The sequence below is a fragment of the Theropithecus gelada genome, chromosome 1 (assembly GCF_003255815.1).
Source record: "Theropithecus gelada isolate Dixy chromosome 1, Tgel_1.0, whole genome shotgun sequence".
NCBI classification, from domain to species: Eukaryota; Metazoa; Chordata; class Mammalia; order Primates; family Cercopithecidae; genus Theropithecus; species Theropithecus gelada.
The window spans coordinates 98,291,139-98,319,104 of record NC_037668.1 but is presented as its reverse complement, the minus strand read 5'-3'; the positions used below and the strand labels follow the sequence as shown (position 1 = coordinate 98,319,104).

The 27,966-nt window shown below is 39.5% G+C and overlaps 1 protein-coding gene across 3 annotated transcripts; it reads right to left on the bottom strand.

Moving 5' to 3' along the window:
• CTH (cystathionine gamma-lyase) lies at positions 1-27,966 on the bottom strand. 3 transcript variants are annotated; one of them, XM_025392548.1, is made up of 12 exons: positions 27,145-27,966; positions 22,712-22,793; positions 20,704-20,799; positions 17,873-17,982; positions 15,151-15,282; positions 10,000-10,057; positions 9,448-9,525; positions 7,615-7,767; positions 5,933-6,054; positions 4,389-4,441; positions 748-886; positions 1-471 (listed from the first exon to the last, which is right to left on the bottom strand). In XM_025392548.1, the coding sequence occupies exons 1-12, from the start codon at positions 27,310-27,312 to the stop codon at positions 445-447; spliced, it is 1,218 nt and encodes a 405-aa protein (XP_025248333.1). In that variant the 5' UTR covers positions 27,313-27,966; the 3' UTR covers positions 1-444. The 3 variants fall into 3 exon arrangements, with proteins under 3 accessions (XP_025248333.1, XP_025248344.1, XP_025248340.1); XM_025392559.1 differs by lacking the exon at positions 15,151-15,282; XM_025392555.1 differs by lacking the exon at positions 20,704-20,799.

The following is a 27,966-nucleotide window of genomic DNA, read 5'->3' as shown; positions in this document are numbered from 1 at the left end:
TAAGTGTAAACCATTGCTTTTAATGTTCTTTTCAATGATATGCAAAAAAAATCACACTTGATTTAAGAACATTCGTTTAAATTTAAATTCTTCACAAAACATAAAAAATGAATGACCATTATATTGTAAACATGATCAAAATAAATCTTAGACATGAAAAAAGAACATGATACCCCAAAGCAGCAAAAATCTCACCTCCTTCAGAGGCAAACATAGAGCAAAATTAACAAAAAGATATTAACAGAATTGACCTGTAATTATAATATGACATACAGAAAACTTTTTAACAGAGATGATCCCTAAGAAGATTACAGTTATGAAAGATAATGAGGTGCCTTAAAATTTCCACTTGAAAAATTTGCAAAGGCTCATTGTTGGTCCATTTAATTACTCAGGAAGATTTGATCTTCACAGGAAGCAGCTTCTAATAGCAGCTCTGGAATACTAGTTGTGACTTCCACTTGGAGGGTGCTATAATAACAGTGTACAAGAAAATATGTTATTAAACATATAGGCCATAGCTTCAACTCCTCAAGAAGTCCTTTTTCTGAATACTACCATCCTTTGAATATGCACTTTGACTGAGCTCCCTATACCTTTATTTATACACCTGGTCTATTATAGGAACAGAAAAGCTTTAGAGTTCACAATGAAACCACTCTTTGTAAATATAGTGACCCCCATGCCCAAGATAAAGCAGACACACATACACATACACACACACACACACACAATAATAAGACTTACTGCTGCCTTCAAAGCTTGATCTAGATCTTCCAGTAGGTCTTTCTCATCCTCTAAGCCCACAGAGAGTCGAATCAGTGTGTCACTAATTCCAAGGACATCTCTGTCATTCTTAGGAACTGATGCATGAGTCATGATTGCCCTGAAAGAAGACATGAGCAAATTTTTGATCACTATATGGTGTCAGTGGAGGCATGTTTCTGTCTCATAAACTGCAATTACCCTCAAAATTTTTCTGCTCCAAATATCAAATTTTGCATACCCCTATAATTCACAGGCAAAAAAAGAGAAAATTATGAAACTTATCTCTTCTAGCTATGATTTTAAGTGAAAAGCAAGATTTTTTTTTAATCTTCTTTATACCTTCGGTAAGATATGCTCAATCCAAATACTGAAAGTGTGTGTCAAGTACCCCCGTGCAGTAGGGTAAGGCATAGCCTCCCCAGGGTGTAGATTTCAATACCTGCCTACGTGAGGCTTTGGCCAGAAATCATGTACTCCGTGACCAACCTACTGGACTGTTACTTACAAGAGATCTCTTGGACCAAAAGCCTGTCATAATCAGTTTCCTCTGGATCAATTCAGAGCTGGACCTTCTGAGGCACATCGGAGAAAGACCACCAAGAATCACTAGTAGCAACCACTATACATTCAGAATTCTACAATATAACTCCTGGCATAGAGGCCTAGAAGGATTTTTCAAACTATCTAGCAGCTCATTACCATCATCAACAGATGTAAAGGAAAAGCACCCATATGTCAAGCACTGCAGTAAAAATTGGGAAACCAAGAAGAATGAGATGTTTTATTTACCCTAAATAACAAAGCAGGAGCTAAAAACTATGACAATTCACAAAACAAAATAGTCTATATAAACAATGCCAAACAAGTATAGACAAAAACACTGCCAAAGTTTCAAGGAAGGAGAAATTTCTGTGAAGAATAATGGAGGAGAGGCTTAGCATCTCACTTAGCCCCAATATGTATACTACAGCCAACACTCTTCGTTTCCCTGCATGCCACCAGCAAAATCAATACCTAAGCTGCTTTCTCCTTTCTTACATGAGAGCCATGGGGAAAAAAAAACATCTCAGTTGTGGTCTGAGTGATGGATATCTTCCTTTATCACACTACTAAAGTGTTTAGATACAAACATCCATCTTAAAATGTTCTGCCCTGGGAGACTCATAATTCCTTAAAAGAATGTGTACATGTAGAAATAAGAACTCAGGTCTCAGAGACCAACAAACTTGGATATGAATCTTAGCCCCTCCACATACTGGCTATGTGGCCTTATAAAAGTTACTCATCCTCAGTGCCTATTTCCTTATTTGAAATAATAACAGATGCACCTACTGTATGCTTACTATGAGGCAGATACTCTACTAGCTGGTTTGCGTGCATTAATTCATTTTTTTAATGAATAAAAATTGGATATAACACCTGTCTTCAAAGTTTGTCACAGGCATTAATTTGAAGGAACATGGATAAAGCACTTCGAAGCACTTGGAATGTAGTAGAGATGCCTAATAAAAGATAATAGTTCATAGTAGGTGCTAACATTTACGTGGTACTTAGTATGAACCAAGGCATTCGCTTAGGGAGTTTTTTTCCCGTGTTCTCACAAAAAACCTAAAAACTATGTAGAGTGTTGTCCACATTTTAAAATCAAGGAAATTGAGATTTAGGGAGGATGAGTAACTTTTCTAAGGTCACAGAGTTATATGTGTTGTGAGGCTGGGAGACTAAGCTAATACACATTCTCTTCACTTCCTCCCTCCCGTATTGCAATGCTCTACTAGTAGCAGCAGAGTTGGGAGACACAGAATGAAGGGTCATAGAACAGACAAGCCCTGACCTAAATCCACCCATCCTCTGGCATCGCGGTTATAGCCTAAACCAGGGTGTCTGGGGGCCAAGCAACTTTAAACAAAAATCCCTACGTAAATCAGGAGAGATTTAAGACAAGAGAGTCTCAAGGTAATACACATTTCATTACTATGAAAAATAAACCCATTTCACATGCTGAGTGTGCCCTCTTGTGCATCCAAACTTACTAGCAGGCATCTTCTGGAAAGACTAACAAAAAGCTGCGTTACATGAATTATTTCAAGTCATTATTTGGACATCTTTTTTTTTTTTTTTAACTTTGTGAGACTGCCTGACTTTCTGTCTAACTGTAAACTCCTAAACAAAGACAGAAAAGAGGCCTAAACTTTGGTGGGCCCTGACATTTCTCCACACAATGCTTGCATAACAAGTTATTCCACAAATGTTTATGAAAATGAAGACACAGAAATACACCGTATATATTTAGTATAGTTAAAAATAGTTAGGTTATGATGTTGACTTAACCCTGCAATAATTACAACATATGGCCATAGTAGCATATAATAAAGGTAATATATATATCAGGAATGCTTGGTGGTACAGGTAATCAATAAATGAATAATCATTAATTTTTTGTTGTTGTTTTGGTTTTTTTGAGACAGAGTCTCGCTGCGTCACCCAGGCTGGCGTGCAGTGGTGTGATCTCGGTTTGCTGCAACCTCGGCTTGCCACAACCTCCATCACTTGGGTTCAAGCAATTCTCATACCTCAGCCACCCAAGTAACTGGGATTATAGGCGTGCAGCACCACGCCCAGATACTTTTTTCCTTTTTTTTTTTCAGTAGAGATAAGATTTCACCATGTTGGCCAGGCTGGTCTTGAACTCCTGACCTCAAGTGATCCACCCACCTCAGCCTCCCAAAGTATTGTAATTGCAGGCATAATACATTGCACCAGGCCAAAAATCATTAATTATTAATCTCATTTTATGGGTTAAAAAATGGAAGTTTAAAGGTTAACTAATTGGTGGAAGCAGATCTCAAATCCAGATCCAGGCACCTTTTACCTCCCCTCACTGTTTCTGATGCAAATCCAAGAGTGAAGTTGCTAACTTGTTCCTGTGTGACACTTGAATCAATCAGTTCAACCTTCTGGATCTTTGTTTCCTTGCCTGTAAAATAAGCTGTTGGACTGTATGATCTTAGGCTGCTTCTTGTACCAATATCCTCTGATGCTTTGATAAAATTAGATGAATTGATTGGGTTAGATACTGAAGGGCCTGGTACCAAGTTAGGGTTTGGATTTATCTTGGACACAACATAAAGATATTAAAGGTTTATCCCACAGAGAACAGAAAGCAAAAGATTTGACAGTATCTAGTAGGGCTCTTCTCCAATAATCAAGGGCATGGAGGAGTTTCATCAGAGACAAATTCTCTGTTTCCCAAAGAGCCTTGAAAGAAGCTTTTCTAATACTAAGTCTCCAGTCCCCTCTAAGGCTGAGTAGGGTAGAACATGTGGCCCTAGGTTAGAGGTCAGAGGTCAGAGATCCTAGAATACAATTACTGCTGGAATCTCTTTTTGACAGAGCAGGGAAGGAAGCAACATTTGGGAGGACACGACTCACTAACAAGTAGCCCGCCATGAGATTTATCAGGGTCTCCATCTTGACAGGGTAAGAGTCCATTCTGATTAATGTCATGCTATTCTTATTGTTAAATATCTTGAATTATCCCTGACCTTGTCACATTTCTTTCCCAATCATTAAAGCTGACATCAAATTTAAAGTACTGAGAAAAACAGAACTATACTTACGGAAGCTCAACAAGACTTTCGAATCCTCCCAAACTCTCAGCCAGAGTAAATAGCTATAGCAAAGAAAACATGAATTTAGACTTTCTAGTAAACTAAAAATACTAAAATCTAAAAATAAATGTTTTTAGGCCAGGCACAGTGGCTCACACCTGTAATCCCAGCACTTTGGGAGGCCAAGGCAGGCGGATCACCTAAGGTCAGGAGTTCAAGACCAGCCTGGCCAACATAGTGAAACCCCGTCTCTACTAAAAATACAAAAATTAGCTGGGCATGGTGGTGTGCACCTGTAATCCCAGCTACTTGGGAGGCTGAGGCAGGAGTATCACTTGAACCCAGGAGGTGGAGGTTGCAGTGAGCCGAGGTCATGCCACTGAACTCCAGCCTGGGGAAGTGAGTGAAACTCTGCCTCAAAAAAACAAGAAAAAATTGTTGCATTTGAGACTTTGCTCTGTGGTTACCACATAAATAAAAAAATCTCTAAATGCCTCCCAAGTTATACATACTTCCTTGTTAATACATATCACTTACGAAATACATCCTTTAACTCCCTACTGGAACAGGAAAAAACAAAAACAAAAAAAAAACCACTTTTTATTTTGAGTGTGATAGTGTCATAAAACTTTACAAATGTTTTAAAAGTTACTTTGGTAACTGTATGAAATTAAGGTGACACCAGGAACACTTTGACTAATCTGGCAGCTTTCTATTAATCTATTCTGTAGTATTCAAACTGCATGAGCTCAAGGTTAAGCCCAGTGTATGGAGTTGGACAGGTCTCTTGCTCATGGCCCCTGAGAGCCTCCTGGGTTTTTGAAAATTAGACAAAGGCCTCCCCTAGTCAGATGCAGCCTAGGAGGCAAAGGGTTTGGAAAGCCATTCATAGGATGGATTTTTAGAACAAGCCTTGTGCAGTGCACTAACTGCACACTACTTCAAGGTTTTACCTATTTCATCTGAAAAAAGGGGTTCACTTTTATTTTTTTTTTTTTTTGAGACGGAGTCTCGCTCTGTAGCCCAGGCTGGAGTGCAGTGGCCGGATCTCAGCTCACTGCAGGCTCCGCCTCCCGGGTTCACGCCATTCTCCGGCCTCAGCCTCCCGAGTAGCTGGGACTACAGGCGCCCGCCATCTCGCCCGGCTATTTTTTGTATTTCTTAGTAGAGACGGGGTTTCACTGTGTTCGCCAGGATGGTCTCGATCTCCTGACCTCGTGATCCGCCCATCTCGGCCTCCCAAAGTGCTGGGATTACAGGCTTGAGCCACCGCGCCCGGCCCCAAAAAGGGGTTCACTTTTAAATAAAAGCATTGTGTCTCTCAAATTGATTGTAGTATGTAGAGAGTTAAGTAGATGAACATATTTAGATGTCTGCTACTGTGACACTGTTGTTTAAGTCGTTTTCAACCCAATGCATTTCATGATAAAGAGGTTTATGAGTGTAACCTGCAGATACAAAAACATTATCTGACTTGAGTGGAAGTGAGAGATAGTGAACTGCTGTAAGGAGGCCTTACTTCTTACAATTTTAAACCCATTTCGTAAGTTTACCTTTAGGTTCTTGAGGAAAATTTCAGCATGCTGAAGAGTGCCCTTAATATAAAAGGTGATCATCCCTGTACAACCTGTACACTGACGCTTCGCCAACTCATGCTGTGGATGAGAGGGCAGCCCTGTAATCATAAGATATCAGAAAAGTCTTATTTTAGAGTCAAACATGTAATATTTTTTTGTTTGTTTGTTTTTGTTGTTTTTTTTTGTTTTTGGTGGGGGGAGAATTTTTCACTGTCTGCTTAAGTAAACTGCAAATAAGTCTAAGATGAGGATTATGCCATGCTCACATCTGGCTACTTGCTTGGGCCCCTATCTCTCCAGCTTTATGTTGCCTCATCTTTTCTACCTTCTTCAGCTTTCTTTACACCAGTATCACTGCACTCCCTTTCATCTCAGGACCTTTGCCCATGCTGTCCCTTCAACCTGGACTTCCCTTATTAATTATATCCTGTAATTTCTCGTTTAGTATCTGTCTTAGCCACCAGAATTGCTCCATGAGGGCAAATCCATTTCTTTTGTTACTAATTGGATCCAGTTCCTAGGGCAAAGCCTGGCTCATAGCTGGCAATTAATAAACATTTCTTGAATAAATCTCCAATACCTTGTCTATGCCTTTTTAACCAATGCTGCCCATTCTTCATGGCACAGAATATATATCAATCAACAGCTCTTTACCTAAAGTACATTTAGGGCATTTAGTTTCACATGTATTTCGCTTTGGTTTCTCTAAATTCCTTGTGTAGAGGGACCAGTCTTAATTTTTCTATATATTCTAGACGCTAAATCCTTCAAAAGGATCTAAAAATAAAAGAACTACTTAGGACTACCACAGCTTAAGAGACTGGTAAAAATAAATTCAGCTAACTCCACAGAAGCATTTCTGGATGCTGGAAGAGGTGAAGGAATACAAATACAGAAGAGAACCTTAGGGGGCTGGGCACAGCGGCTCACACCTATAATCCGAGCACTTTGGGAGGCCAAGGCGGGTAGATCACCTGAGGTCAGGAGTTCGAGACCAGCCTGGCCAACGTGGTGAAACCTCGTCTCTACTAAAAATACAAAAAATAGCCAGGCATGGTGGTGGGCACCTGTAATCCCAGCTACTTGGGAGGCTGAGGCAAGAGAATCACTTGAACCCGGGAGGCAGAAGTTGCAGTGAGCCAAAATTACACCATTGCACTCCAGCCTGGGCAAGAGTGAAACTCCATCTCCAAAAAAAAAAAAGAGAACTTCAGGGGAATTTTGGCACCTAATATTAAGTCTCAACTGGAACAAACCTCTATCAGATTAAAGTGAGAGTTAATGCTGAATGGCAGACTGACAAGATTATAAGCAAATCAACTGAAAAGTCCAATGTTAACATCTTTGAATAGATACACACAAGGCTTCAAATCACAGACCACCACAGGAACATCAAATGCATAAAAATAATTTTCTAATAGCCAAGCATCCACTAGACTAGAGGCAATACAAGGGTAGAGACCTTTTATTTCCACCAGACCCACCACAGAGCCTGACACATGGCAGTGCTCAATAATAAATGAACATAAACAATACGTGAAAGCACTTAACTTAGAAATAAATGTTACATAAACACAATGCTCAGGATAACTGCTGAAATCCTAGTATAAGCGTATCTGCTTAGAAATCAAACTAACATACCAGGATAAATAACATACCAGGATAAATAACCTTTTCTACCCCAGGATTAGATTCCAAGAACTGAGCAACTGCCATTCCATTTTTGAAATGCTTTTCCATTCGGACATGTAGAGTCTTCAGACCTCGATTGCAGAGGTAACAATCAAGAGGAGATGGAACTGCTCCAAGAGCTGCAAAAAGAAAACATCCTGGATTAGTTTGAAGGCAGGGTATGGCCAAGACATTATCTGGCTTCTCTTTTTCATTATAGTGACTCTCGGAAGCTAGGTGTAGAGCTCAGTGTTTGAGTTCTGGGAGGAAAATAATATGTCAAATCAGAAGCACGAGAACAAAGCATAGAATATGCTTAGAGAAATTTACTTTAAAATGAGGACAAGCAAATGTGCTGAAAACTAAGTAAAAGCACAATGATATAAACTTCTCAGATATGAAAATAAATAGTCCTTTCTATGATTTTAATAAAATCATAAATTGTGCATAGCCTAACCTTGTATTTCTTTGAAAACTTATTTTAACATACAGAGAAAAATAGCAGTTCAAGTCCTATAATTACTGAATATTCTACTAATATTCTGTTTAGCCTTTGTGCAAAGCAGCCAATGATTTCACATACCTCCGGGATATATACTTCATTTCTACTTTTTATAAACCAAAGGATACTTACCAAGCAGTAAGTTTCAGTTTCCCCCCGGAGGACATTTTTGTTCCTAATTATGTTTATATCTTACCTGTCAAATCACAATGGTTTAATCCTTAACTGTACTGGAGATAAACTAAGCAATGTAAATAGGAAATGGTGTTTAGACATCTGTTGAAAAATTTAAGTTGATACTATAAGTGCTATTTAAAATTAACCATCATTCCTGATATAAAAGGTATAGTATATGAAAGCCCTCATTTCAAATGTAATTTTAAAAAAGAAAAAAAAAACCATTAAGTCTTAAAACTAAAAATTCACTAGGGCTTTATCAAATTATGATTATAATTAAGATGGACATGAAAATAAAAAAAATTCATTTCTTATGTCATAAAGCCTTGCTATGCTATAACCATTGTTTTTGGTTTTTTTTTTGACAGTATCTCACTCTGTTGCCTAGGCTGGATTGCAGTGGCACGATGTCAGCTCACTGCAACCTTCACCTCCCAGGCTCAGGCAATTCTCCTGTCTCAGTCACCAAGTATCTGGGACCACAGGCATGTGCCACTGCACCTGGCTAATTTTTTTGTATTTTTGGTAGAGACAGGGTTTCGCCATGCTGCTCAAACTGGTCTCAAACTCCTGAGCTCAAGTGATCCACCTGCCTCAGCCTCCCAGTGTGCTGGGGTTACAGGCATGAGCCACCGTGCCCAGCCTACTATAACTATTTTTATAACACTTTCCTCTAAAATCAGAAAAAATTTTTTTGGCTGGGCGCAGTGGCTCACGCCTGTAATCCCAGTACTTTGGGAGGCCAAGACAGGTGGATCACCTGAGGTCAGGAGTTTGAGACCAGCCTGGCCAACATGGTGAAACCCGTCTCTACCAAAAATATAAAAAATTAGCTGGGCATGGTGGTGGGCACCTATAATCTCAGCTATTCAGGAGGCTGAGGCAGGAGAATTGCTTGAATCCTGGAGGCAGAGCGGTCACGAGCCGAGATCATGCCACTGCGCTCCAGCCTGGGTGACAGAGTGAAACTCCATCTCAAAAAAATAAACAAATAAATAATAAAGTCAGAATTTTTCTCCTCTATTTTTCATTTCTTCATAAATTATTAGAGTGCCATCACTTCACAACACTTAGTGGAAATATAAATATCAAATGTAGTCACTGAGAGAATCATAGAGAATCTGGACTTTTTAATACTTACAATTTTGCAAGAAACGAAGTCTATTATGAAGTCTTTCACAATTAACAGACACCAGGCCCATTACAACATCACTGTGGCCTAAAAACAAAATACAAACAAAAAAAGTTTCAATTAGAAACAATTTATATTTACTCTTTATTTTACAACTTCCAAAATGTGATTTTCACTTGAAAAAACTCTCAGGGAAGAAGCTCTATAAAATAAGTTTAAATAAACGTTATTCAATTGGACAGCAGCAAAAGCTATGTCTAAAACAATAAAATAAAATTATATAAGAACAAAATGTTTCTTTAAGGTGTCAGCAAGATAAAAGCATAACTTTTTACGGTCAACTTTAATCCTCTTCTCATAAATCATGAGCATAGTTTTGTGTACTATAAACGAAATCCTACATTTAATCAAAGGATTTTTTTTTTTTTTTTACTTTCTACATGAGTCACAGAAAAAACATCTACAAAATAATCAAAGAAAAGGGATCAAAAGTCAAGCCCTATGCTATTTTCACCTATCCATGGATAAGAACATTCAAAGTGTACACTGTACGCATCTTACCATTCATGTATTTTGTTGCAGAACACATACAAATATCAGCTCCCAGAGCCAAAGGGCGCTGAAAGAAACAAGTTTTTTACTTAGAGAAACCATTTGAAAATATGCTTCATTACCTGCCTATCTGCAATTGTAAATTTCATTCTTATTATAATCAATATTAACTTTGCAAAAATATGTGCATCTTAAAATTTTCCAGGATCTCTGATATTATTTCTCCTTTGCCTCCCTCCCACCAAAGAAAAATGTAAAGTATTGAATCCAGTCTTTAATCTGAAGGCAAAAGTTTCTTGGAAATAGAAAATAAGCCCAAGTCAACCGGTCTCTTGAACCTGTTTTTTATAGCAGTTGCTGACAGGACTCTAAATTTATTACCTCCAGTAGAGACACTGGTATTTTATGACTCATTAAACATGTAAAATAGTTGACATGAACATTCAGCAATTTTTATTAGAGTAAGTATAAACTCATCTGCTGAGATTTTTATTGATTAAAACCTCATGACATATGCTGTGATTATTCACATTTGGGGTTTGTCATGACCTTGATTCTTAATGGATTCAACCAACTGTGGATAAAAAAAATGGAAAAAAAAAATGAATGGTTAAAAAAAAGAATGGTTGTGTCTGCATTAAACATGTACAGACTTTTTCTTGTCATTAGTTCCTAAACAATGTAGTGTTAACAACTACTAATAAAGCGGGTACATTGTATTAGGTATTATAAGAAATCTAGATGGCCGGGAGTTGGGGAATGGCTCACACCTGTAATCCCAGCAATTTAGGGGGCTGAGGCAGAAGGATCGCTTGAGACCAGGATTTTCAGGCTGCAGTGGACCATGATCAAGCCACTGCACTTCAGCCTGAGTGACAGAGCAAGACTTTCTCTTAAAAACAACAACAAAGAAATAAATTTACTGGGGCGGGGGCTCACACCTGTAATCCCAGACTTTGGGAGGCTGAGGTGGGTGGATCACTTGAGGCCATGAGTTCAAGCCCAGCCTGGCCAACATGGTGAAACACTGTCTCTACTAAAAATTAAAAAAAAATTAGCTGAGCATGGTGGTACATGCATGTAATCCCAGCTACTCAGGAGGCTGAGGCAGGACCAGGAGGCGGAGGTTGCAGTGAGCTGAGATGACACCACTGCACTTCAGCCTGCTCTGCGACAGAGCAAGATTCTGTCTCAAATAAATAAATAAATAAATAAATTTGTCTGAAATTGGGAGAATTAAGAAAAACAAAAAAGAGAAGGAATTTTTTAAAGTGTTTTCTTTCACCTAATTTTCCTGTAAATCAATCCTTTAAGTCATGGAGTATAATGTGATGTTCAATACATGTGTAATTGTGTAACGATCAAAAGCAGGGTAATTAGCATGTCCATCATCTCAAATATTTATCATTTCTTTGTAGTAGAAACATTTAAAATTCTCTCTCCTATTTTGATATATACAGTATCTTATTGTTAACTCTGGTCATCCTTTTGTACAGTAGAACACCAACACTTATTCCTCCTTCTAATTGTAACTTTGTACCCATTGATCATCCTCTGTCCTGCCCACCTCCACCCTCCCCTCCCTAGACTCTGGTCACCACTGTTCTATTCACTACTTCTATGAGATCAACATTTTTTACATTCCACGCATGAATGAGATCATGCCATATATGTCTGTCCATGCCTGGCTTATTTCACTTAACATAATGTCCTCTAGGTTAATCCTATAGTCTTAAAATGTATTTGTTTACAATGAGAGTGAAAGGTGTAGACTTTCCACTTAACAATACATTGTCAGGCCGGGCGTGGTGGTTCATGTCTGTAATCCCAGCACTTTGGGAGGCCTAGGTGGGTGGATCACTTGAGGTCAGGAGTTCGAGACCAGCCTGGCCAACATGGTGAAACCCTGACCCTGTCTCTACTAAAAATTCAAAAATTAGCCAGGGATGGTGGTGGACACCTGTAATCCCAGCTACTTGGGAGGCTGAGACAGGAGAATTGCTTGAACTGGGGAGGCAGAGGTTGCAGTGAGCTGAGATCACACCACTGCACTCCAGCCTGGGCAACACAGCAAGACTCCATTTCAAAACAAACAAACAAACAAACAAAAAAACAAAAATACATTATCAACATCTTTCCCTTTACATTTTCCTAAACATAGAACCATATGTGTTTATTCCATCCTCACTAGAGCTGTTTAGTCTTTGGAAGATATTAGTACAGGTGGCTATGGGGACTTTTCACTTAGGGTATTTCAAAAATAGGATGCTTTAGGTAAAGTATTGCCCAAAGCACTCTCTGCATATGTGTTTGCACATCTCTAAAGGGATGGAGTCAAAGTAGATGAGGCCTAAGGTCTTTTCTAGTGCTAACATTTGTAAACTCTACAGCCAAAAGAGAAGGAAAAATAAAAACCAAATCACTAACACCTGCTGATCTCATTATCTTCTGAGAATCATGCTACATACTTTATATAACCCAGGGAAGCACTGTACAAAATACTTTACCTAACTCAATAAAATCAGTACCTTTATGGCTCTCATCATACAGGTGAGGAAAGGGTACTAAGAAAAATGAGATAGATCCCTCAGATTAAAAAGCTGGTAGAGCCAGGACTCACACCCAGACTGCCTGACTCCAGAGGTGCTAATCTGAAACTTCATGCTGGTAGGTCTATTTTGCCTTTCGTGAGACTTACAGAAGATCCAGAGGACAAAAGACTGGGAAGAAAGAGAATATATTCCATTTTCATGAAGGTAAGACAATGAGAGGATTTTTTTCAGGAAGATTTGCTTTATGGAAACAACACATGTAGCTACTTAGGGATGATGTGATTCTGAGTAATTCAACTGGAATAAATCCAAATTGAAATGAAGCAAATTCCAATCATTGGCATGAGGAATGTGATGTGGGCTTCAAAAAGGCAGAAAAACTAGACCTATGTTAGTGACGGTAATAGGAGAAGGAGGGCCAGGTTTGATGAGTAACCTGGGCTAGAAAACGTATGCAATTTTTGGGGAATATACAGGACTCACTGTGACTCAGCTAAAGCTATACTATGCTGTATTAACTGGCCTAATGTAAGCGGCATATGGGCTAAGGAGTTGTGATAAGGAATATTACACTGAAAATCACTTGGGACAAATAGACGATGCCAAATAGACAATGCCAGATTTTTCACTTGGAAACAGATTGCTTTACCTGATAAAATCAGTCATCAAGGATACATTATGAGCCAAAGGCAGATGGCCCATGAAGCTGTCTGAATGCAATGTAGGCAGGAAATGTGCTTCAGGAAAGGAAAATAAACTATGACAATGCCTTCAAATAAAATGGAGGAAGGTGAAGAGCAGGTTTATAGAAACTGCCCAGGGAGTCGGCCAGTCACACAGAAGCAGCAACCTGGATCAACTTCAGGGACCCAGAACAGAAGAGGGGGGAAATGTAAACAATAAAACCTGTAAACATCTGCGCAACTGAAGAGCCAGAGAAAATGAGCTGGGTTTCAGGAACTCTGCAGAATAAAGATGAACTACAGGAAGTGTACTAAGTACGACAAGGTACAGGCAGGAAGAAAAGAGCAGGAAGAAGGTAACTCCTAACAAAGAAAGGAAAGAGTTGGGTTACTCAGAGGAAAGAGAGGGAGAACCTGTGGGGAAAAGGCAGGAAACAAGTTAATTATAAAGAGCTCCCAAAGTGATCTACAAAAGAAAGCAAAACAGAAAAGAGGATGAAACTAGACACAAGACAGAGAAAAAAGGAAAGGATAGAGGATGTATGGGAGGGGTGGTCTGGGGAGGAAACAAATGCAGAGGGCTAGGTAGGGAAAGAAATCATTAAAGAGAGTTGCTATGGTTTGAACACTGTGTACTCCAAAATTCATAGGTTGAAATCTAATCACTAGTGTGATTAGGAGGTGGGCCTTTGGGAGGTGATTAGGGTGATCTGTGCCTGATATGATTTGGATCTGTGTCCCCACCAAATCTCATGTTGAATTGTAATCCCCAAATGTTGGAGTGCAGCCTGGAGGGATATATGAGGGTGGATATATCATGAATGGTTTAGCACCATCTCCTCTTGGGACTGTCCTCACAATTGTGAGTTCTTGTGAGATTTGGTTGTTTAAAAGTGTGTAGCACCTTCCCCCTCGTTCTCTCTCTTGCTCCTACTCTTGTCATGTGATGTGCCTGCTCCCCCTTTGCCTTCCACCATTATTGTAAGTTTTCTGAGGCCTCCCCAGAAGCCAAGCAGATGCCAGCATCATGCTTTCTGTACAGTCTGCAGAACCGTGAACCAATTAAGCTTCTTTTCTTTATAAATTACCCAGTCTCAGGTTATTTCTTTATAGCAGTGTGAGAAGGGACTAATACAATGCCCTGATAAAAGAGGCCCCAGAGAACTGCCATGTCTCTTCTACCATGTGAGGACATAGTGAGAAGGCTCTGTCTATGGACCAGAAAGCGGGCCCTCACCAGTCACTGAATCTGCTGGCACTTTGATTGAGGACTTCCCAGCCTTCAGAACTGTGAGAAATAAATTGCCATTTATAAGCCACCCAGTTTATGGTAATTTGTTATGGCAGCCCAAAGAGACTAACACAAGAGCACTATAAATACTTACAGCTATAATGTAAAATAAATAAAGTAAAAGTTCAAAATAATAATAAGTTAAAGAGATCTAGGCATAGTATATGGAGTGCTGAAGGAATAAAAACTAGAAGAGAAATAATATGTATAACATACACTGAAATCATTGAGCATCACTTTTCTTTTATAATATATATAAAAATATTAAAGATGACTGAAAAATATGACTGATTTGTAACCAATGCATAAACATTCAAGTCCTTACTATGTGTAAGGAATTAGCAGATACAATCACATAATAAGGCCATTTCTTCAGAGTTTACACGTCTTAAGAGAACTGGTAAGCTTTAATAAATAAAAAACACAAAGTACCATAGAGGATATTAACATATGTTTGAAAAGATATTAACTAATGGTAGAAGAGGTCCAAATTTAATTCTCTGTCCAATAAATAATTAATGATGATTAGATTTCATGAATTTGATCATGATTTTAATTTAAGCAAGTCCTTTCTTTCCTAATTACGGATATATGTGATCTACTAATTGTGCCAAAAAAAATTATTTTCGTTTACCTGGAAATACGGCGACATAAAGGTGTTATCCACGACCAAAATAATGTCTCCACGCTTATGGACAATATGTGCGCAGGCTTCAATGTCAATCATCTTCAGGACGGGGTTCGTGGGGGTTTCAATCCAAACAAGCTAAAATAATTCAATAGTTTGTAAAAATATACTTTACAAACATACATCTCATATATTGTAACAATCTGGGAAGCTACATTATATATAATGGAAACACGTGGATGATGATGTTGGGAGGTTCAAATCTGAATCCTAGCCTTACCTACAAATTTCTGAGGCCATAGGTATGTAATGTATCCTATTGATCTGTATAATTGGGTTGGTAATACCTATCTTACAGAATTTTTGTAAAGATCAAGTGAGATAATGTACATGTAAACAGAAAAGTACTGAAGTTAATTATTGTATTTTTCTTAAAAAAGAGAGTGTATTCCAAAGACATAGCTCGGTGTCTGGAAATTTTGTTCTCAAAGATAAATAACATAGATTGTATAATAATACATCCTAGAATTTTAATGAAAGAGAATTATCCCTATGATGCCAAAAATATATTTACTATGAACTTAATGCCAGAAACCCTGGAAACTCCAGAATAAGCACCTAAGACTTGAAGAGCATGGACTTTAGACTAAAGAAGAAAAGTGACACCCACAACAGAAAAACTGGTTACCGCCTACTTAAAAAGCAACAATAACCTTTTTATCTCAAAACCTACCACAATTCAGACACATAGTAGATGCTTGATAGTTATCAAAAAGACCAAAGACAATAATTCTATTTGTTGAACAAAATGCCATTGTATTGAATTCCTTTTTTTTTTTTTTTTTTTTAAGAGGCAGGGTCTCACATTGTTGCCCAGGCTAGAGTGCAGTGGCATGATCACAGCTAACTGCAGCTTCAACCTCTCAAGCTCAAGTGATCCTCCTACCTCAGCCTCCCCAGTAGTTGGAACTACAAGCATGTGGCCATGTCCGGCCAATTTCTTTTTTTTTTTTGCAGAGAAAGGGTCTCACAATATGTCTCAAACTCCTGGCTCAAGCGGTTCTCCTACCTCAGCCTCCCAAAGTGCTGGTATTACAGGCATGAGCCACTGTGCCCAGCTGATTCTTTTTTTATTACCTATTATTTAAATAGGCAAGGGATCTGGTTTAATATACTTCTGACTTTAGAGTTTTACTCTGGAAAAGATAAGATGGCTAAAATAATACATATTCTACAAAAATTTTGAATTATTTAAAAAATCTATAAAAATTACTCCTGATAAGAATTTATTATTCCTACTAATAATAAAAAATAAATAAATAAAAAGTAGGTTTTACATGGACTTAGACATTCTACTTCAAGTGAAAAACCTGATATTTCAGGAAGGAAAATCTATTAATCCAAGTTCATAGAGTCACTATATAAAGTTCTGTTGACAAGACTTACTATATTCACAATTTGCTTTCCTCCCTTAGAAAGATTCAGACCAGGGCCGGGCGTGGTGGCTCATGCCTGTAATCGCAGCACTTTGGGAGGCTGAGGCAGGTGGATCACAAGGTCAGGAGTTCGAGACCAGCCTGGCCAACATGGCGAAACCCCCGTCTCTACTAAAAATACAAAAATTAGCTGAGCATGGTGGTGGGTGCCTATAATACCAGCTACTTGGTAGGCTGAGGCAGGAGAATTGTTTGAACCCAGGAGGCGGAGCTTGCTTGCAGTGAGCCGGGATCACGCCATTGCACTCCAGCCTGGGTGACAGGGCGAGACTCCCTCTCAAAAAAAAAAAAAAAGAAAGACTCAGACCAGCTATTTTAATGTGTCTTTTCTCCCAAGCAAGATAAAAAACAAGTTCCTCTGAAAACAAACCTTAATTACCAAAAGCTCAACTATGTTAATGTGCAAAGTAATTATTTGTACATGAAAAGACATTCATTTCTTTAGCATTCATTGCAACATAATCTTTGGTACAATTCTAACCTTTAAATCATTAGCAAAAAGTTGTAAACAGCTGACTTATAAAAGACACTGGTCCTTCTTTTATCCACACAGAATTTAAATGAGTTCGCAAGAAAGAATATCACATATGCCATTCACTCAGACACAAAACACCTTCCGGTGGCATACAAACTTCCCCGGATGGAAGCTAAAGATTGTTTGTGGCCCATTCTCTAAATCTACTAGTATCTGGGCAGCATCCCTTACAGCCCAGCAAAGCCCCTGTGCTTAGGGTTCGGGGGTTTGGCAGGCTTCTTTTTCTATAGTCCAATCTCTGTGATGACTTCTGTTACCAATACTGTTTTGGCTATGCAGTTAAGAATTAGGTGCTCCTGCATAGCAATTATTTTTAACAATTACCATGTATCCAGGAACTATACTAAGCATTTCATATGCATTATCTCATTTGATTCTCACACTCTCCTTTCTATAAAACCAGTATAATTATCTCCATTTTGCAAATGAAGAAACTGAGACTTTGGTTAAATAATTTGCCCAAGATAATACACCAACTAAGATACAGAATTAAAATTTGAATTCCACTCCAAAAACCATGCACCATCATCATGCTATAATACCCTGGAGATGACAGTCTATCTTAATTTTGTTGATGTTTCCAATGGGATATAATAAAATTTGTTATTCACATTAAATTATATCGTCTAGTAAACAGAAATGATGAAAACAAAACATCAAAGGAAAAACAGGCAAAACTGAAAACGAGCTGAGTTACCTTGGTTTCTGGCGTAATCGCTGCCTCTAGTAATTTGATTTTGGAACAATCAACAAAAGAAATCTTTAATCCAAATTCAGATGCCACCTGCCTGAAGTACCTGTTTGTACCTGAGACAGAAGAGAATCAGAAAAAATGGAAAGAACATTGCATTAAGAAACATTCGTTCCTTCTACGTATAAACACAAAATATATGGAACTCTCAGTCACCAAGAAAAATGCAACTAAAAGCACTTCTAGTTTGGTCAAATAGTTTGTCTATCTGAAATAGTAAAGAATAGTAAGATTTGTTCTTTAAAGGCTCAAGAGTCAAATAAAACACACTTGAGATCCAAAAGTAGCCTGAAGCAAATAATGTTTCTCAAAACATCCAGTCTCCACTGAGTGACATGCTTCCTGAAACATCCTATCTTTTTAAACAATTTCTACCTAGTTGTCAACTGTAAACTAAATGAACTAATGTCAATGAAATGTTTGAAATAAATTTCAAAATACTTTGTAATAGAAAAGAATTGGTTACCATTCTTTGTACTTTTTCCATCTTTTTGTTATGTAGTTCTGAAAGTTTTAATCGATAAAATGAGACAATATAAATCAAACTACCAGATTTTTACAGTGAAAGAAGATAAATCATTTGACTTAAAATAATTTCTTTTATAAATACACCTGGATTTGATTTTTACACATAAAAACTTAAAGAAAAAATTGCTATTGATACTCAATAACAACAACAACAACAAAAGAATATTCTGTCATTAACGAGAAACTAGACTTGTGATGGTATGTAGACCGACCCTAGGTAATATAAAATTGGAAAATAACGTAAAAAGTTCTTTAAAATCAACAATTTTCAGGATTTTACACTTACGTTTGCCATGAGACTTTTATAATGCATTATAAAAGTATCTAAAGGTTTGAGATTTCTATAATTTCAATTCAACAAGTTAATATAAGAAACTAAGATAAAATACAAAACATTGTGCAAATTTCTGAGGGATAAAATGATTACTAAGAGTGAGTCCCTTCCTTTAAAGCAGGAGTCCCCAACCCACAGGTCACAGACATGTACAGGTTTGTGGCTTGTTAGGAATCCAGCTGCACAGCAGGAGGTGAGCAGCGGATGAGCATTATAACTTCCTGAGCTCAGTCTCCTGTCAGATCAGCGGCAGCATCAGATTCTCACAGGAGGAAACCTACTGAGAACTGCTCATGCGAAGGATTTAGGTTGTGTACTCCTTACGAGAATCTAACTTTCGAGGGATCTAGATCGCATGCTCCTTATGAGAATCTAAATAGCACCTGATGATCTGAGGTGGAACAGTTTCATCCTGAAACCATCCTCCCGTCAATGGAAAAACTGTATTCTACAAAACTGGTCCCTGAGGCCGGGCACGGGTGACTCACACCTGTAATCTCAGCACTTTGGGAGGCCGAGGCGGGTGGATCACCTAAGGTCGGGAGTTCGAGACCAGCCTGACCAACATGGAGAAATCCTGGCTCTACTAAAAATACAAAGTTAACCAGGCATGGTAGCACATGCCTGTAATCCCAGCTACTCAGGAGGCTGAGGCAAGAGAATCTCTTGAACCCAGGAGGCAGAGGTTGCAGTGAGCCAAGATTGTGCCACTGTACTATAGCCTGGCAACATGGCAAGACTCCACCTCAAAAAAAATCCGGTCCCTGGTGCCAAAAAGGTTGGGGACTGCTGTTTTAAAGGACTTAGTGATTTAACTTTTTGTTCCGATAGGAAATACATAAAATGATAATATTCTAGAAATCACATTTTAATTATTTGGAAGCATCTGGAATATATGTATATGTATATTCACAAAATTCTTTGCTTTTGTTTTAAACACAAAAGTCAGTGGGCTTAAAGGCAAGGGCAAGCCTGTCTTCTCCACATTCACCACTTTAAATAGTTAACATTTAATCTCTTTGGAATGTAAGTTCTTAAATATAGAGCCATAGATGGGCTTCAGGGGTTCAATCGTGAGATCCCCTAAAATTAAAATGCTAATCACTGAGTGTAGTCTTAAGAACGTTTTTTGGGAAAAGAGGCCCATATCTCTCAACAAATTTTCGAAAGTTTCCCTGGTACCAAACAAAAAATAAAAAGCAAAAGGGGATATGTGGGGTTGAGCTCTTGAGAGTAACCTGAGTTGTAGTTCACCTTTATTACAGGTAAAAATTAAGTTACAGGAGAACACTGTCTTTCTAAACCTTATCTTCTCTAGAGCAGAACATGTCTGCAAGTTGATCAAGTGCTACGTATTCATTCTAGTGCCTTAAATACTATTCTTATTAAATAATCTCTGGCCAGGTGAGGTGGCTCATGCCTGTAATTCCAAAACTTTGGGAGGCTGGAGAGGGAGGATCACTTGAGCTCAGGAGTTCCAGACCAGCCTGACCAACATGATGAAACCCCATCTCTACAAAAAATACAAAAATTAGACAGGTGTGATGGCACATGCCTGTGGTCCCAGCTGTTCAGGAGACTGAGGCACGAGAACCATTTGAACCCAGGAGGTGGAGATTGCAGTGAGCCGAGATTGCACCACTCCACTCCAGCCTGGGTGACAAAGCAAGATCCTGTCTTAAAATAAACAAAAAAATAAATAAATAATCTCTCTCATAAGCAGTTCCAGAACACGGACCCTAAGTGTTTATGCTCCTCTTTTGCCAAGTCTGAGAGAGCATAGAGGTGCCCATCACACCTGTAAAATATAATAAATAACCAAAAATACTGGCAACATTGTTAATATTAATTCAGGGCTCATTTTCTTATCTGTAAAATACAAGTTTACACAACATAAACGAGAGGGGTCACCTACCTCCATACACATCATCCATACAAATAATTTGGTCTCCTGCTTTTAAAAGGTGGGTAATAGTTACAGTGGCTGCTAAACCTGAAGCAAAGGCCAAACCTAAAATAAAAATCAAGTTAGAGTAAGCTGAAAAGTCAGGCCTATAGGTTAAAACACACCTCCAAGTATTTATCTGACTTACTACAATGCAGATAGGGCAGCCATCACTGCTGAGTTGCTAGAGGCCCCTGATTAATACCATTACAAAATCTCCTTTTCTATTTCAAGAATAAGATATCTTTAAAATAAAAAATACATAATGTGGACAGATACTTTTGTGTTAAGTCAATTTTGCCTTGGTAATAACATTTCTCTGAAACACATCAAGAAAATAATTCTTTACAAATATCTGAGATAAAAGGCCTATTGCCAGTTAAATTACAGTTTAAAAATAGCAAACTAAAGGAATTTCAGGGCGGGCATGGTGGCTCATGCCTATAATCCCAGCACTTTGGGAGGCCAAGGCAGGTAGACCATTTGAGGTCAGGATTTCGTGACCAGCCTGGTCAACAGGGTGAAACTCTGTGTCTACTAAAAATACAAAAATTAGCCAGGCATGGCAGCACATGGCTGTAATCCCAGCTGCAAGGGAGACTGAGGCAGGAGAATCGCTTGAACCCAGGAAGTGGAGGTTGCAGTGAGCCGAGATTGCACCACTGCACTCCAGTTTGGGCGACAGAGGGAGACTCCATATCAAAAAAAAAAAAAAGAAAAAAGAAATTTCAAACATAAAGGATACAGCAAAGATATGATTCAGACATTCATTATATGAATATGCAATTCAGTAAATATTTTAACAAAACTCACATCAGACCTGAGATTTGTCTGATAAGTGTAATCACAATGAATACACAAGACTCTCTTCATGAAAAAAAGAAAAAGTTTAGGGAGTTGATCTCTAATCTCTGACAGCACATTATCAGGAGTTATTGACCACTGAAAATGAACTTTAGTGCTATTCTTAAGCACAAATTATTAGGTGAATAAACCAGAGGATAAGAAAGTTTAGGCCAAGTGCGGTGGTTCACATCTGTAATCCCAGCACTTTGGGAGGCCGAGGTGGGCAGATCACTTGAGCCCAGCAGTTCGAGACCAGCCTGGCCAAAATAGCAAAACTCGATCTCTAATAAAAATACAAAAAAAAAAAAAGGCTGGGCGTGGTGGTCTACTCCTGTAATCCCAGCACTTTGGGAGTCCAAGGCAGGAGGATCACGAGGTCAGGAGATCAAGACCAGCCTGGTCAACATGGCGAAACCCCATCTCTACTAAAAATACAAAAGATTAGCTGGGCGTGGTGGCAGGCACCTGTAATCCCAGCTACTTGGGAGACTGAACGAGGAGAATTGCTTGAATCCAGGAGGCGGAGGTTGCAGTGAGCCAAGATCCTACGATTGCACTCCAGCCTGGGTGACAAGAGCAAGACTCTGTCTCAAAAAAAAAACAAAAAAAAACCCAAAAATATTAGCCGGGTGTGGTGGTGCACACCTGTAATCCCAGCCACTCAGGAGACTGAGGCAGGAGAATTGCTTGAATGAGGTTACAGTGAGCAGAGATTGTGCCACTGCACTCCAGCCTGGGCAACAGAGTGAGAAACCCTGTCTCAAAAAAAGATTTTATGTTCTAATTGGTGGTGTTATTAAATTTAATATCCATTTATTTATTTATACTGACAGTTTCAGATGAAGATTGTTTTCACACGAATAGTACATAATAAATGTAGTATTAATAAATGTAGTATTCATGTGAATTTTTTCCTTTATTCATTTGTCCTCTATTCATATATATTTTTACCTGATGATTACACATATGCATATTTACCAACTGAGGGACCTTGGGCAAAGAATTCAAAGTCAGTAGAACAGGAATTTTGAACTACCGAATCTGTCTGTTTTCAGTTCCACATTCTGTGCCTCTATGGTTTTCTCTATACGTTTAAAAATAGATTCTAGACTGTGAAATGGAAATTACTTACAGTACTTAGCCCCATCCAGTGCTGCCACTGCTTTTTCAAGGCAATTCCTAGTGGGATTTCCAGAACGGCTATATTCAAAACCCTGAAGAAAACAAGTTTGAGTAATTCCTAAGAGATTTAAGTTTATTTATCACAGTCCTAACATAGACAACTACAGTTTCACCCTACCATATGAGTTTCTATTCTTTAGTCATGATATGTCTTGCTTTAATACAGAAGCAGAAGAGTGCTATGGCTATAGTCAAGAGGCTCTGAAGTCAAACAAACTCTATGTGAATTCTGTATCTGCCACTTATGAGGTGCACGACACTAGGTAAGTTACTTCACATTTCTAAAAGTCAATCTCAGTATCTGTAAAATGGGAATGAAATACAGATGTCTAATTCATAAAATCATTGTGAAAATAAAATGAGATAATGCACAAATTCACTACATGTTTCCTGGCACATGCTAATCACTAAATAAATGGCAGTTTTTATTATTAGTATTTTTATTATATTAGACTCACCTTTTTTCATTAATCTGGAAACATCAGGAAAAGGGACTTGCATAAGCCAACAGAATAAACCTAATTCTAACCTGTGTTTCATTTCCTAAGAAATAAGTGATTAAGTGATACAAGTTTCTTTTGTTTTAAGGATAGGACCTCCCTCTATTGCCCAGGCTAGAGTACAGTGGGGCAATCACAGCTCACTGCAGCCTCAAACTCCTGGGCTAAACAATCCTCCCATCTCAGCCTCCTGAGTAGCTAGGACTACAGGTGCACATCGCCATGCCTAACTAATATTTTAATTTTATTTTTTGTAGAGGCAGTCTAGCTATGTTGCCCAGGCTGGTCTTGAACTTCTGACCTCAAGCAGTCCTCCCACACTGGCCTCCCAAAGTGCTGAGATGATAGGTGTGAGCCACCTGTCAGGCTGATTCAAGTTCTATTAGGCATACAACAGGAAGTTATGATCAGATCCTACAAATACTCAGCATTCATTCACATCTTGGCTCTACAAAAGCGGCTCAAAACATAGGGAGCAATTCCTGGCAAAACAACTCCACACAATACTTTTTAGAAATGTGCATTCCTGTAATCCCAGCTACTCGGGAGGCTGAGGCAGGAGAATTGCTTGAGCCCAGGAGGTGGAGGTTGCATTGAGCCGAGATCGTGCCACTGCACTCCAGCCTGGCCGACAGAGTCTGTCTCAAAAAAAAAAAAAAATTGCATTATTCTGCTCTTACATATACGGCACCCTGCTAGCTATATTCATCCACTCATTCTATTAATCCTTATGACTGAGAAAGTGAAGCCAAATGTAGTAGTACCTAGAGAGTGTCAAAACCAGATTGCAAACCAAGGATTTCAACATTAATTAGAAGTCCTATAATTTTCTCCCTCAGCTTCACATCACACATAACAAAACATAACACTCTTTCACCTTTGTTTCTGATTCAGAAGCTCCCAGTATTAATAATAATACCTTTTAAAAGTTTTGTTGCTATGTGCCCTTGTTTATGACAAGTTGAGCAGACTTTTTTTTTTTTGAGTGGGAGTCTTGTTCTGTTTCCAGGCTGGAGTGCAGTGGTGCAAACTCCGCCTCCTGGGTTCAAGCGATTCTCCTGCCTCAGCCTCCCGAGTAGGGACTACAGGCATGCCACCACACCCAGCTAATTTTTGTATTTTTTTAGTAGAGATAGGGTTTCACCACATTAGGGAGGATGGTCTCGATCTCCTGACCTCATGATCTGCCTGCCTCAGCCTCCCAAAGTGCTAGGATTACAGGCGTAAGCCACCACGCCCAGCCTGAGCAGATACATTTCACAGGGTTCTAGGATATCCTTACCACTCCCCACCATCACCTTCTTACCATGACCTGCAGCTGCACCCAGCAGATTAAAAAAAAAAAAAAATGCTTGGATTCATGTGGCGTCTGCCACAGAAAAGTACCTTACATTTCTCATTCAACTCTTCAAATTCCCTTTAGTGGTCTTAGCTAAGTTTTAAAAAGGGCCAGGCGCAGTGGCTCATGCCTGTAATCCCAGCACTTTCAGAGGTAGATCACCTAAGGTCAGGAGTTCGAGACCAGTCTGATGGTGAAACCCTGTCTCTACTAAAAATAAATAAATTAGCTGGGCATAGTGGTGGGTAGCTGTAATCTCAGTTACTCGGGAAGCTGAGGTAGGAGAATTGCTTGAACCCAGGAGGCGGAGGATGCAGTGAGCCAAGATGGCACCACTGCACTCCAGCCTGGGCAACAGAGCAAGACTCTGTCTCAAAAAACAAAAACAAAAACAAAAAAAAGATACTAAGCAGAGTTTTTGTGGATTTAACCATCCCTGCTGGCTTCCTGGAAACATTTAATTATTAATATTACACCCGAATGGTTAACTTTTGCACTGAGTTCCAAAGCTTCAGCAGCTACACATTCATTAAACCCTACACGAGAAACGAACTGCATGTTTGAAAGAGAGGCTGTGAGCTGGACGCGGTGACTCACACCTGTAATCCCAGCACGTTGGGAGGCCAAGGCGGGTGGGTTACGAGATCCGGAGTTCAGGACCAGCCTGGCCAACATGGTGAAACCCCGTCTCTACTAAAAAAAAAAAATACAAAAATGAATCAGGCACAGTGGCAGGTGCCTGTAATTCCAGCTACTTGGGAGGCTGAGGCCAGAGAATCGCTTGAACCCGGGAGGTGGAGGTTGCAGTGAGCCACGATCGTACACTGCACTCCAGCCTGGGCGACAGAGTGAGACTCTGTCTGAAAAAAAAAAAAGAGGATGAAAGAGAGGTTGTGTACATCTTTTGATTCTAAAATACAGTAAAGAGTATTCTAAATCAGTTGTAGAAATGGCCTTAGAACTCTATCTCACAAAACAAAGGACTGTCTATAAGGATTTTCCTTAACTTATATAACACACTGAAGTGGTTTCCAAAGCATAATCAAGGCTTTGGACTTACAGACTTTAACTAATTCTTACAAATCTTGTAACTTTTAAATTCCCAAGACCCATCAAATATGCCACCAAAAGGGGAAAAAAAGCTATGTGATTAGCAAAGAGGGCTCTTTCATAGGCTTTACAGATCATTCATGTATAACTCTGGGTCAGTTCCTTTTCTATAAAAAGTACATAATACCTGTCCTGCCCTCTGACTTGGTTGTTGTGAGGATCAAATGGAAATAGTGTAAATATGAACATCATGAAAAAACAAATTACCATCGAGTAATTATTATGTACCATACAGCCTTAAATACATCTCAACAACTTATGCGGTAGGTACTATTGTTATCCAAATTTATACAGGATCAATCAGAGGCTTTAATAGGTTAAATAACTTGCCCAAGATACCCCGGCTCAAAAGAAGTGGTGTCAGAATACAAAACTAGCTTTTGACTATAAGACTTATGTTCTCTTTTTGTTGTTTGAGTTGGAGTTTCGCTCTTGTCGCCCAGGCTGGAGTATAATGATGAGATCTTGGCTCACTGCAAGCTCTGCCTCCTTGGTTCAAGCGATCCTCCTGCCTCAGCTTCCCGAGTAGCTGAGATTACAGCTACCCGCCACCATGCCCAGCTAATTTATTTATTTTTGGTAGAGACGAGGTTTCACCATGTTGACCAGGCTGGTCTCAAACTTTTAACCTCAGGTGATCCACCCACCTCAGCCTCCCAAAGTGCTGGGATTACAGGCGTAAGCCACTGCACCTAGTCATGACTTGTGTTCTTAATCACTAAGCCACAATGCTTAAATGATGCAATAGGCTAAATTGTTACTAGCATTATTAGAGATAGCATAGTGTAGCTGAGTGCCTAAGAGTTGGTTCCTAAAGCAACCTCAAGTTTCTAAAGTTTGAATCCCAGCTCCAATATTTACTGGTCTAAGGCTACTTAACTCCCTAAATCTCAGCTGTTTTATTGAGAAAAAATGAGGATTCGGTTCAGACTAGGGTTGTTGTTAGGATTAGATGAGACAATACGTGTAGTACACATGCTATATACAAGTATGTATTTGGCACATAGTAGATACTCAATAACTATTAATACAGCTACTGGGAACAATCTTAATTCTCGTCAAGTTATCAGGCCCTTAATATTTTTTAAGCTGACTCCGAACTACATCTTTAAAATTTATGCTGCTAAAGGTAACTCAAAAAAGTTAGGACCTTCGGTTTTTAATTGCAAATTTGTCAAAATCACGTGAATTTCAGGCCAAATCTATATGGCAAGTTGGACAAACGGCTTCTTCCATTCCTGCTTATCAAAAGAAACACGGTCACTGGACCATTCGACACAAAGCTATACTGCAAGAATTACAGCGTAGAAACATCTTTCGGTTGCCTTCCTAATTTATAAGTAATATTATAAATTACTTACATGCCTTTCAAATTCATAAGCCATCTTTCTTTTCCCGCCCAACTGTGGACAGCCCCAGACAGACTCAGCTCACCGAGTGCTGGCCGGGCGCCGCTTGCTTGAACGTGGTGGACAGTGAGATGAGGGGCACCACAGCCCTGGAGGTCCATTGCTCTGGTTCCTGGCCCACATGGATGGCCTGCGTGGCGAAATGCTGGAAGTGAGGCAGGAAACCTTGTGAGGAGGCGTCTTTTTCCTGCATGCTGAACCGCGAAAGGAGAGAGGAAAAGAACCGGGAAGCCGGGTGTCCGGGGTAGGGAGAGACAGAAGGATCGGCCAAGAAGGAGCTAAAGCACGCAGGAAGAGCCGACAGCGAAGCACTAAAGCGGGACACAGCGATTGTGGGGTGGATTTTATTAGCCGGCCGGCAGATAAAATCTCACGACCACAGCGGGGCGGGACCCGCGCGGCCCATTAAGCAAAAGCCCGACGCGTCTCCCGCTCCTTATTGGCTGACAGCAGAGGCGTTGCCTGAAACGTCACCGCGACCGCCCCTCCCAGTGCAGAAAGTGGAGGGAAGCTGGAGTCCCTGGGTCCAAGTGGTGTTGGTCCCTGCGGGCGAAATTCCTGAGTACCAGTCCTGAGGAGGCTGCCATGCTGGCTCCTGAGAGCCACCCGGGCGTCTGTGTGACCTCAGGCCGGAGGTTCGCCCGAGACGTGGCAGAAACCTGGCTTAGTGTTGAAACCTGATAACTGTAAATAGACCACATAAATAGCCCCCTCTTATTGCTGCACTTGCCTCTGACCACCACCCTTTGCCCTGAAGGCGGTGCTAAAAGACGTAAGCCACAACTTGGAGATTGGTTAAGAAAACAATTGCCCAAGCCGCCCAGTTTGCAGTTTGGATTCTCATCAG

Coding starts and splice junctions, on each gene's coding strand:
- CTH (XM_025392548.1), bottom strand. CDS start 27,312: ATGCAGGAAAAAGACGCCTCCTCACAAGGTTTCCTGCCTCACTTCCAG. Junction 15,283..17,872: donor CGATTACGCCAGAAACCAAG/GTAACTCAGCTC, acceptor GAATTATTTTAG/CTTGTTTGGATTGAAACCCC. Junction 7,768..9,447: donor ACTTCGTTTCTTGCAAAATT/GTAAGTATTAAA, acceptor TTCTTTTTGCAG/CTCTTGGAGCAGTTCCATCT.